This window comes from Ammospiza caudacuta, chromosome Z, assembly GCF_027887145.1.
Source record: "Ammospiza caudacuta isolate bAmmCau1 chromosome Z, bAmmCau1.pri, whole genome shotgun sequence".
Classification (NCBI taxonomy): Eukaryota; Metazoa; Chordata; class Aves; order Passeriformes; family Passerellidae; genus Ammospiza; species Ammospiza caudacuta.
In genome coordinates, this window is record NC_080632.1 from 37,058,934 (window position 1) to 37,071,528 (window position 12,595).

Genomic DNA, 12,595 nt, shown 5'->3' on the forward strand with positions numbered 1-12,595 from the left:
ACTGTCAATCAGTATAAGTACCATGTAGCACACACATAACTTCATTGAAGCAATGACCTTCTTTACAGATAGGGAGGATGTTAATGCCTTGGCATTCACCCCAAAGCCTTCTCATTTTTGTTGTCATTATGTGTTGAAAGAATCTCTTGCCATTTCGTCTTGCTACGATTTTTTGTGTAAGTAATTGAGAAAGTGAGGTTCTACTTCCCAACGTCTTCACTTGGCCACCTCAGGAGACAGTCCTACGGCATCCAAGCAGAGGCCAGTGGCTGCAACATGTGGGGCAAACCTACAGTGATACAGGAGCTCTGTCTGCACCTTAAAGTAGTCAAAGCAAGACTGTAATACACAGTGACAAAGGGGCCAAATTTGTAGCAGAGAATATCTCATGCATCCACCATGAAATTGATCAAAATGCTCCTGATTCCTCTTGAACACTTTCTGTTCTGTTTTAGATGCAGGAAAGGGCAGCATAGAAGCCACTGCCTGCACCCAAGGTTTAGAGCTGTATTCCATGCTGGGATTTATGGGGCAGGCACCAGAAACAAATGAAGCAGAGCAAAGATGCAGATGTCTCTGCATGAGTGTCATTTTCAAACTGGTGATGAAGCTATCTCTCAACTTTGACATCATTTTATGATTGCTATCCACATTGGAGTGGAGAAAGTCAAAATTATCCAGGCTTTAATTTTATAATTTCTGATGAGGCGCCGTGTAAGAAAATGCCTGTGAATAAAGCTATTTTGCACCATATTTCTGTGCCTCAGCCTGCTATTATGGAGCAGAGAACAAATGGCATTGTCATGAGATGCAAACCACCAGGTCTATGTATCAGAGTCATTAACTGTCTGTTAGCACTTTGCCAGGTCCTAGTCTGAAACTAAAATTTCTAAATGTTTTCTTATCTGAATTTTCTACAATGGATTTCATTCCTCTTCCACTGGCTAGAATTCTACATTGTCTCTCAGATTTACTTCAGACTGGTATGGTTTCAACATTTTAAACCAAAATGGAAAGACTTTCAGATAAATACCTAGAAAACTAGAGTAAAAATTTGCATTCCAGACTACATAGTCAACATACATCTAACTTTATATGTATGTGAGACTCATTATCTTCAATCTTAAACATGTGATGAAGTGAGTGGATCTGTCTTGTTTAACTTCTGGAAGTGAATAATTTTACAGAACTTCTGAACTGTTAGTTATTTTAAAGTGAAATTTAAATCTGGGTGGATACCTATATTCAGTTACAGGCTGCTCAGAAATTCATTCTGCCAGAAACAGTAGAGTGAACATTTACCTATTAACAACAACAAAGAAAATAAAGACATACAAGAACTTGGTTTTTAATTCACTTTCAGGAAACTTCCCTGTTGGTTGTAAGGTTGTGGCAAACAATTAGTCAGGGCATCAAAATTTTACAAAAAGGAATGTTGACACTTTTCTGTCTTGGAATTCTTATGATCTTCTCAAATTTAATTAAATCAATATCACTTCCTGTTCTTTGTGCTGTAGCTTCAGTTACTTTGGAGGATTGTAGAAATTAGGCTTTTAAAAGGATTTCAGTGCTTGTTTAATGCCAGAAAAAAAAAAAAAAAAATTCTTATGAGGTTATAAACATGAAAGATGAAGATTCACTGTAATTAGGGGCATGAGAAACTTGTATAATTTATTTTCTATATTATCTTGTCTTCTTTATCTCCATTGATTTTTTCTCAGACTTAGGGGTTGTCTGCTATTTTCTGATCATGTGTGCACTGAACGATATTGAAATGAACTGCATTTGTCAGAAACAGTGGAAGTATTTTTTATGTTAGTTGTTTTGGTTTTATCCCTATAGTTGCCTGGTTCCTTATAGAAATTTCTTTCTCTTGTTTTTTTTCAGGATTAACAAACCTTGAGAACACATTCATCATTTTGTCAGGCTTGACCACTCAATTTTATAAAAACCTAAGGATATTTTGAAAATATCTGCCCAATAACTGCCCAAATTTCAGTCAAGGAGAGCCTATTAATAGAAAACATGCCATACATTTTTAATCTGTGACTAATAATGCCCTAATTACATGGTGAAAGTCTGCTGGTGGAGGAAGAAGACTCCTTTTGTTAAGAAATTTTTTCACTGAAGAAGGCTGGCACCCCCCAGTAATATGAAGCCCTCTGAGAAAGGCTGGCTGCTTCTACTGTTGCCTGTCGTGTTAAGAGTTGTGTGCTCCTCCTTTATTAGCGTGAACCTTGGGGTGAAAGTGATGAAGGGACAGTCTGTCTTCCTGTCAGAAGAGGACCTCAACTTTTCCATCCCCAGAGAGAAAGATGTCTGCAAAGTAGAAGTGATCAGTGAGCCAATAACACAGAGGGTTGGGAAACTTACTCCACAGGTAATTGGGCTCTGTTTTTCTGCCTTGAGTATTGGTGTGTGCAGGTCTGGGAGAAACTACAAGAGGCTGCTTGATTGATTTTTGTTCTTCTTTTGGGTAGCGACTAAAAGGCACGAAACTGAATGGTGTGTGGGATTCAGCCTTTTGCTTAAGTGGACAGCCGGCAGAGAACTGCAACCCTGAAATCCAAAAGCTGAGATCAGTAGCATGAGTGCACAGAAGTGAGTCTGGTCAGAGTCTCCTTTCACAAGTGAAGAATGGGTATTTCAAAACTTCCAGTTAGGAGATATCCTCCAGTCTCTCAGCTGCTTATTTTTCTCCCATGAGGGTAGCCAGTGCCCCTTGAAAAATGCACATCCCACTACAGCATTTTGAATTTTAGTCACGGAGCCACTACTTAAGGACCAATTAAGAAAAAATAATCACATACAATAAGCACGTTGTGTGCAACATTGTTTGTTCTGCTCTGCAACAGCCAAATTGTTAGCAGATGGCAAATACATTAAAACTCCCCTGTTTTCTTTTCAAATGTTGAGCTTGTAGAAATAATGAAATATATTTCACATATGACTTTTCTGCTACTCATCTGCTTTACAAATTGCCCACCTGAGTTATAGCAGGAAGGAGCTGAACACAGTTGTCATGAAGATGTAATGTTATAGACAGAAGATAAATGGTTTTAATGTCATAACTAAGAAGGTTTTGGAGTTTGAAAAATTCTGGTTTGTGCCACAGCATACATTTTCATGTGCTTGTATATGAATATAGTTTTTAACCTCCTTTCCTGGGTTTTTGGTGTCTTCTGTGAAGATAGGTGAAGAAGCACCAATCTCAATAGATTTTTCAAAACTTCTGGCTTGGTCATCAGTATTATTTTTGCAAACCACTGACAAGTACTTCAGCTGAGTCAGCCCTCCTAAGGAGCAGAAGCATACTAGGGAAACCAGGAAGACAATGTGTGATCTTCTCTAGAGACTGCCTTAAGTAGTGTAGTGCTTCTGCAGAAACTACCCAGGGCTTGTTTTCTGCCAGTCAGGGACACTGACCTCAGTACCCCACCTCTACTTCCCCAGTGCAGGCTGGTCCTTGGCTCCTACAAACATAGAATCATTGAGGCTGGAAAGACCTCGAAGAGCAATGAGTCCAACCATTAACCCAACACTGCCAGGTGCACTACAAACCACGTCCCTAAGACCTACTTATATTTAATTTTTTAATGTTTCCAAGTATGGTGATTCCACCATTTCCTTGGGGAACCTGTTTTAATGCCTGTTTTAATTTCTTCAGTAAAGAAATTTTTCATAATATACAACCTAAAGGAGAGGAAGAAAAGAGGGACTTACATAGTGAACCTCTTCTGTAGGCAATCTGTCTGGCTGAGGAGTAATTTTGCTTTTAACTCCTGCCTCAGCTTCTATGTGCAGTAGGACCCAGGAATTTTGAAATAGCCACTTTGTCCTGTGTAACCCAACATCTTCCAAGCACATAGCTTTACAAGAGGTCCCAGGAGATGTGCATTCACTGCACCTTATTTTCCAAACAACCTCCCCTCTCCCAGCCTCACATCTGTTAAGCACCTGCTCTTTCATGGCCCTGCATATCTGCCCAGGCAGCTGAGTGTGGCAGCTGGAGGCACACACGTAGAGGGAAGAGCTCTGTTGGGCTGGTGGCCCCAGGGCACCAGGCTGGACAAGGACTGTGCCTGCTAGTGGTGCCTGAGCTTTCACCGTTCCTGAAAAAAGGTGCCAGAGACCAGATCTCCTTGTGCCACTCATGGTCTTTCTGCAGGAAATTCTGCAGCCGGAAAATGTCTCTGGTATGATTTGGTTTGCTTCCATTAGATTGGGTAATGTTCTAGGAATGTATGACAATTTAATTATAAATTGTAATTGAAAAGCAGTTGAAGTGGAAAAATCCAAAGCCCAACAGTAATTAGGAAAATATTTAGATTTCCTTTGTCTTACCCAGTGAATTTATAGACAGAGTTGCCTGTTCATACAAAAGGAAAATATATCAGGAAACATAAACCACATGTTTCTTTTTTGCAAAGCAGATTGTGTCTAAATACATATATAAACTGACTGTCAGTCAGTGGTAACAAACCTTTGTAGAAAGGTTCTAAATTTTCCAATCTCTTGTTACCAATTAAGATGTGCAACTAATGATGTCTTAAAAATAAGGACATTAATTCTTTGATATGATTTGACCCAGTAAGATGCATTCCTGAGTCCTGAGGGAACTAGTTGATGTAGCTGTGAAGCCACATTCCATAATATTTGAAAAGTCATGGCAGCCAGGTGAGGATGGCTACAGTAACCATCCTATAAAAAGGTAGATCTTTCCTGGGAATTATTGACCTGTCCGCCTCTGCTCTGTTCCTAGGAAAATCATGGAACAGATGCTACTAGAAGCTGTGCTAAGGCACATGGAGGACAAGGAGGTGATTCAAGCCAGCCAGCATGGCTTCACCAAGGGCAGGTCCTGCCTGACCCCCCCTTGGCTTTCTGTGATGGAGTGACTCCATCAGGGGGCAAGGGAAGGGCTCGGGTGTCTTTTATCTGGAATTCTGTAAACCCTTTGGCCTTGTCCCCCACAACACCCTTATGAAACCAAAATCCTACTGACTTTGAGGGCTCTACACTGATTTATGTCAGTGAAGAATCTTACTTTCAGTGTACAACATTAAGCTTCTCAATCTACCATATGAGTGTGTTTTGTATATAATATGCATTTTTTTCTTTCTTCAAGATAGCATACCACATAACTACTTCTTAATTTTATTTTCCAGTTTTGTAGACTATCACATAAGACTATCCATTTTATTACTTAAATATCATGTTCCTTTATATTAGTTTGTATTAAGAAAGAAAGGACATTAAGTAAGAAAAAGGAATATTTTTTGGTTTTGTTTGAAAAATAAAGCAGAGTACATATTCCTACAGAATTTGAAAATAATGCACAACAGAACAGCCACAACATAGTCAAAATTTTAATCATATGAGAGTAATTTTGTTTTCCACATATTGGTCTTGTCCTTCCTTTCTAAGCAGACCCAACAAATAAAACCAAGTATGCTTTCCATAAAACCACAGATTATTCCAAGAGGTTAATCCACATATATATATGTCTGAAAAGCAACTACTTCATCACTTAAAAAAACCCCAAAAGACAACTAAAAAAAAGAAAGACTTTGTACAATGAACTTCTTGATGAAAGTTAAAAGCAGGCAATAAATTTTAAAATTGCTTGGAGTATAGAAAAATTATCACATTGCTTGAGCACCTGAGAATGACTTCAGTGGAAGTAGACCCTTTCACTAATAATGAAAGCTGAGAAACTCCAACTATTCTTCTGTTAAAGAAGGATGTAAGTTATATTTCTCTGTAATGGTTAGAAAGAAACAAAGTTCAATAATTCTTAAATTCTTGAATGTAAATGTCATGAGGTGCTTCAGTTAAGCATATATTAACAATTAATTTAGAATTAAATTATTACATAAATTTTACACTTAAAGTCAGAGCATCCTAAGATTTTCTCTATGAGTTACAATTTCCGTCAAAATTTTAGAACCTTACTAAAGTCTCTCAGCCATTTCACCATCGTCTAAAGTGGTTAGGGAATGAACACAATTCATGCAAGGCATTTGCACGAATTGGCTCAAAGAATAATTTTCATGATTCTTTTGTCATATTTTAAAAAATTACTGTCATTAAGAAATTGCCTCTTCTTTTTTGAAAAAAAGAAAAGGTGGCTAGTCAGTCAGCCATATACATATATTAACTGCTATTAGTTATGGCCTTATTATGTCTGTTAGTAAGTGTTGAACAAATTTCACTTTAGTCTGTGGAAGTCCATATAATCATTTGTGAATACTGCCCCAAATAATGCAATGAAAACTATGTTTAGATTCACAGTGAAGATTCACTTAAGAAATGCAGTGATTTTGGTTTCTTGCTGGCTAGAATATGCCTTTTCTCTCTGTAGATATGAAACAAGAGCATGTCCCATCCTCCATGGACTGTGTAGGGATTCCCTTTTATCACAACACAGTCTACCAATGCTAGGAGCTTTCAGTAAAGAAACTGGTGATTCAGTAAAGAAACAATACTGCAAGGGAATTTTAAATTGCCAGTGTTGCCGATTGCAGTATTTGAGAACATGGAAATTGTATTCCTCAGAATCCAAATCCCTTTTCCAAACAACGGGTGTGTCAAAGCAATCTTTTTTCTATTTGCATCAGGCATATTTCCTCATTGCCTTGGTTTCACAAACCAACCAACCATTAAATAAATCAATCTGCCTGAAAGAAGTGTCTGCCTTAGATGGCTAAACTGTGGCCAGACAGACTCCCAGATTTTGCTTATATCAGGTATGTTGTCAGAATTAGTCCGTTTTGAATTAGCTGGTAGGAAAGCATAGGTATCTGCTTGCTTTTGTGCTGTGGATTACATTGATTTTGGGGATGGATGTTTGTATGGCACAAAGATGATGTCTGATCTAGAAAAGAGCTACTGGTACAAAGTCAGTATCACAAAAACTAGGAACAATTCTAAGTTAGCTGTGTCGTACTTTTTTGTTATAATTGTGGTGGACATAAAGCAAGATTTACTATATAATCAAGCTATTGTCAGTAGCAACTTTAAAAGTCAATAAGTCTCAAATTATAATGCTGGAACTGCTGGCTTTTCAGCTCCACTGCAGTTGTATATACTGCTGGATGTATCCACAGTCTTAACTCCACAGGCTGCAGTGGTAAAGAAGGTGAGGTCAAACTCTTTGTTGTACTGGGGAGGGACTTGGCGGCCTGAAACAATCACATACAACCTTTGCCCTTCTAATTGTGGCATGCAGGCAGCCCCAGGTCATGTGGTTGCTCTGGCTCTCACTGAGGGATCACAGTACAGGTGAATAGCCATTCACAGAAATGAACTACATATCAAACATTCTGCTAGTCTGGTTCCAGGCACTCAGAGAGAAGTGGAACAGGGGCTGTGAAGTTAACTTCTTTGGCAGTGTGGTACCAGAATATTCTTTCTCCTTCATAGGTTTTTGACTGCCACTTCCTTCCTAATGAAGTCAAATATACCCACAATGGATGTCCGATTTTAGATGAAGACATGGTCATGCTTAGGCTGTACAGGTAAGCAGCACCAGCAGGTCACACTTCACTGTTACCAGAAGCCCAGCTGACCTTAGGAAGAACAAGCAGTCCATTTTTTACAGTTAAAGCATGTTCTGCTGTACATGGTGTAACCACTTAGATCCACTAGCTGCATCATTAGTCAACAAGTGACCATCTGTTTACAGAAACATTTCTCACCATGTATTGCAGATATGCTCATTTAACGTGTATTATGTATTGCTGGCTTATTACACACAACCAGTGATTTTTCATTATGCTGTGGAAAGTGGCAATAGCACTTTCAGAATACTGCATGTTTGTTCTCTGTTGTCCTGCTGATAGGGAGAGGTACTCTCATATACACACAGAGAGTAACATCTTCACACACACTCCCTTATAAGAAGGGGAATTTGGGCACCAGGATCTATGTTATGGTGATTCAAGGCTTGAGCACACAAGAGAGAAATCAGTTCAAGTAATTCCGTTTCAAAGATGAGGACAATGCCCAGATCACAAAGCAACAGAAGATGCCATGAAGCATAACTGATTTTCTTCTGTCCTTTGCAGGTTTACAGAAACAGAAACGTTTGTAGAAACATTCACCCTTCATGTGCAGTTACTTGAGCCAGACTGTAACATCATAAAAATGCGCTCCCATGCGTTGGAGGTCCCTGAATACTACGGTCTGTCCAGGGTGATTGACAAGAACATCCTCACCTTTGATTACGACAGGAAGATAAACTTGGACTGCACCATTTCCATAATCTCTTCGGAAACTCACCTGCCTGCTCATGGCCAGCTTATTGCCGGGAAAGTGCAGCAAGGGCAGTTTGGTGGAGATCAGCCATGGAGCCTCTTCTCTGGCACTAGTATGACTTGCTTTTGTTGTTTGCATTAGCACCTCCAGAGAGGTGCAGCAGATTAAGTCTGGAGCAGTGGGCTGTTTCAGACGTGTTGTGTAACAGTGGGTTGTGTGAAATTTAATGAATGGTTTGAGCTATTGTGGCACATGAAAGGCACATGAATTTTTTGTGAGGCACCATGCAGATCAAGATCTGGGTCAATAATTCCTTGACTGGATTCTGGCCATGTTTCTGGCCCATAGATGTGCGTAGGACCAATGTGACAACTTTGTGTGTGCCAAGACTCAGTAGAAACAGCACAGGTCGTTGCTGGAGGCAGCACCTAACCAAAACACCAAGGTAGGATGGAGTTGGAAGACATCAGAGGAAAACAAAATCCTGTAGGAGAAATTAGGGAAAGGAGTCCTACTTTTCATCACACTGTCTCTCTCAGGGTTGCTTTAGCTACATGGGCAGGTTCCCCATGGTGGTTTCTGCTCTGGTAACTTTCACTATTGCTTTTGGGTTACAGAGCACAACCAGGGCCAGCAGTGCAGAAACAGGAGCTGTGCACAGGGACTAGGCGACATTACCAACAAAAAGATGAGCTGTGAAGAATTTCTGAGGATGGGAATTCAGTATCGACACCTTGATCCCCCCTCACCTGACACTGATTATATTCCTGTGAGGTTGGATCTCTCAGACAGCAGAAGCAAAACTCTGCACAAGGTAGGTTTATAATGTCTGACTGTCATCCTGTGGTTTCTGTTGTTGTTTCTTTTTTAATAATTTTTTGCTCCTTGTCACATTTGAAGAGAGATAGGGAGCCTTTAAATCTTTTCAGTTGTTAGAAATTTGCCAGCTAAGTTAATGAAAGGCATTATCTCCATGCCTCTATGATTAGATCACTATGGCTAGAGAGAAACACCTCTGATTGATTACTGTCAGACATAAGTAGTTTATCCTGAGAGAAAAATTAATTCTGGCATAATTCCACAACTTCTGTACAGCATGATCTGCACTGACTTCAGCATACACAATAATTATAAGTTAAGAGCTCTGTGAACATATTCAGTTAATAATAATTAATAGCTTGTGCATGTTTCTGTCAGATAAAGTTATTCATTAAACTCACATCAAATTAAGTAAGTCATTTCAGCTCAAATTAAGGACACAAATAAGACTAGTGAACCTGAAAGTCATATTCTTGATGTCTCAATATTTACCCTAGGCATTTTCTAATTAAAATATTTTAATTTTTCTTTTCAAAATAATTATTGCTTTAACATGTACCCTGATTTGCTATGTGAAGCTAGAAGAAATTGGATTTATTTTTTCACTTTACTTTGCCTTTTCAGTTGTCTCATTTTTTTCTGTTGTAGACGGAGTATGCATGGCTCCCTGTTCAGATTAGAGGTGCTGTTCCCAACCAAAGACCCAAAGCTGCCCCAATGGCAAAGTTCATCCTGGAAGTAGATCAATTTATTTTAACCCCTATTACAACCACAACCATTGATGCTGAAGACAATGAAACTCCAAAGTCCCTGCTTATATTCAACATCACCAAGCCACCTCCACGAGGCTTTTTCACTCACCTCTCTGACCACACCAAACCTATTGGCTCCTTCACGTGGAAGGATCTCAGCAACATGCTCATTGCTTATCAGCCTCCAAATAACAGCCACACAGAGAGGAGGAATTATGAGGTAACAGGGGGATGTGTGAACATTTACTGGTTTTCACCTCCTTAAGATTATGTAAAATGGAAATAAATGTAATCACATGTAATGAACATTTTTCAGGGGAAAAACGTTTTTAAAACTATATTGCATATAAATACAATAAATACAGGAGCAGAGGCAAAATCTTTTACCACTTTCTTCTATGACACATCATCTTAACTAACACAAAATAGATGTTTATTGCTCATTCCATAAGAATTTCTTTGTACTGAAAACGTTTTATCCCCTCTGACTGAGAAATACCTAAACAGTTTTGGTTTTTTTTTAGTAGGAGGAATAGTGAAATAACAGTGCTTTTACTTCTACCCAAGAGGCTTTGGAAAGATCAATGGTGCCTTTTCCATACAGCTTTTATCCCTGCATGATGTTACTGATCTCTGTGACCTGTGCAGAGGTGACATATTTAAAGTCGTGAAAGATAGACCAGGTAAAGGCCAGGATTGCTCTTTGGCCTGACAGCCTACCTGCTGTGATAATGAGGGTTTAGGGATAACAAAAAAGGGCTCCCAACAGTTCCTGCTGGGAGTAGTAAAAGCATGTCACTAACACAGAGAGCATGATGGAAATGATGAATGAGGTCAGACTTCTGTCTGCAGGTTCTTGAGTGAGTTATGAAATACTGTCTGGTAAGTTACTTAAGGAATTATCCAATCAAAGCAAAATGGTTGGTACTAAAGCAATAAAACTGAACAAACAAGAAACCAGAGCAAGATAACTGAGGAAATAGTTGCCTGGAAAGCAGAGCAAGCAACAGCAACAGTATCTGGCAATTGATGCTGACAAGACTTGTCTCACCTATTTTTTCTTGGCTCTCACAGGAGCCCCATTTCCCTGTTTCCTTAAAGTGAGGACCAGACATCCTACCAAAACATCTGCTCCTTAAGTGCCTCATCTCTGTTCTGCTTTCAGCATTGTCTGATTGCAGGTTCAAGAATTTGACAGTTCTGGAATCTGAAAGCTCAAGAGTTTGATTTTTTTTTAATTATTTTTTCTGCACTAGTGCATATATTTTCTGTCATACCTATTTCGGTCCTACACATCTTAAAAAAGCAGGAAATGTCTCCCTCACTTTTTATTAGTACTACTTTAAAAAAGCTGTATATTAATTGATGATTTAACTACCCCAAAAAAAAAAAAAAGAAAATTACACACACTATAAACTAAGTTTCACAGAATTCACTGCAAAGAGCAAAGAAGGTTCAGTTTTGTGCAGAACTTCTGTGGCTCTTTTTAGAAGCTAAATCAAGTTTTGTTTATTAACATATTATCAGATAATAACCTCTAAGATCTCTCAGAAGAGAATGCACTATATGTGTTTTGGAGTATATGTGTTTTTGTTTCCAGTTTTCAATAAGCATTTTATCTGTTTTCACAACAGGTGGAGTTTGAGGTGCATGACTTCTACTTTGAAAGGAGTTCACCAATCACTGTGCATCTTTCTATCAGAACAACAGATACAAATGCCCCACGGGTTTCGTGGAATACAGGTGAGATCTCTTATGCTAAGTTAATTTTGCTTCAGAATCAACAACATTTTGGCACAAATATTTGACAAAGCTCTAAAAATCAGATTTACACCTGGAGTCTAAGGATCATTAAAGTGAAGGAGCAGAAATCTATTTTCCCCTGCATCCATTTTGGAGGGAACATGTTACAACAACTTCAAAAAGATCTAATGTCTTAACTGGAATGAAAAATAAAGAAAAAATAGAGTTACAGGAAAACTGTGATTTATTCACATAGCATTTACTTGAAGAATTGACTGTACATAAAAAGGTATGAATATTAAGGGCTACTCCTATGGAATAGGAAGAATGGGGTAGCACGTAGGAAAGACCAATGCTTGTTGGTGTTGTTTAAAGTGGAAGTGTGCAAAAATTAACAAATAGGAAAAAGGGCATGATATACCACCAGCATTTAAAGCCTGGAAACCTTACAGGGTTAGGTCTAATTCAAACAGATTTATAATGCCTGCACTGGAAAGGGAACAGAGTCTCCCATCTAGAGTGCATTGATATTTAATCATCAAAAGGAAAAAATATAAGATCAAACACGTCTAGAAGTTAACACCAGGGAAAGTGCAGTTTTCCTATGGTAGAAAAGGAAAGGATCTGAGCAGAAGGTGCCTCATGTCTTCCAGAGAAACCTCACCTGAAATGACTGTCTAATTAAGAAGGAGCACCTGTCCTCTCTCAGGAAGATCAACATATGTTTTTAACTCACTAAAAAATCTAAATGCCCAGTTTCAGACATTGTGAGATTTCAAGCACAATGCTCCTGTCAGTGCGAATGTCCAGAAATGTGCCTCATTAGATTATCAGATAATTAGAAACCAGATGTCAAGGAAATTTCCTGCCTTACCTTTCAGATACCCCTCCCTGTGAGCCACAATTGCACTAGCCATGACTGAAGCCATTGCACTGCTGGGACTGAAGCTATCCCACAGCAGGTGGCTCCAGTGACCCGATGGATGTCCTGCTTGACTTCCCATACTCACCACACACATACA

At 38.9% G+C, this 12,595-nt stretch overlaps 1 protein-coding gene across 1 annotated transcript in view; it reads left to right on the forward strand.

Moving 5' to 3' along the window:
• The first annotated feature begins 2,152 nt into the window (after positions 1-2,152).
• The window catches only part of FREM1 (FRAS1 related extracellular matrix 1), a 56,490-nt gene continuing 46,047 nt past the window's right edge, over positions 2,153-12,595 (forward strand). The window contains exons 1-6 of the mRNA XM_058823977.1: positions 2,153-2,380; positions 7,426-7,520; positions 8,070-8,371; positions 8,877-9,073; positions 9,727-10,050; positions 11,465-11,573. Of these exons, the coding sequence (XP_058679960.1) occupies positions 2,153-2,380; positions 7,426-7,520; positions 8,070-8,371; positions 8,877-9,073; positions 9,727-10,050; positions 11,465-11,573 (1,255 nt within the window). The remainder of the gene's footprint in view (positions 2,381-7,425; positions 7,521-8,069; positions 8,372-8,876; positions 9,074-9,726; positions 10,051-11,464; positions 11,574-12,595) is intronic.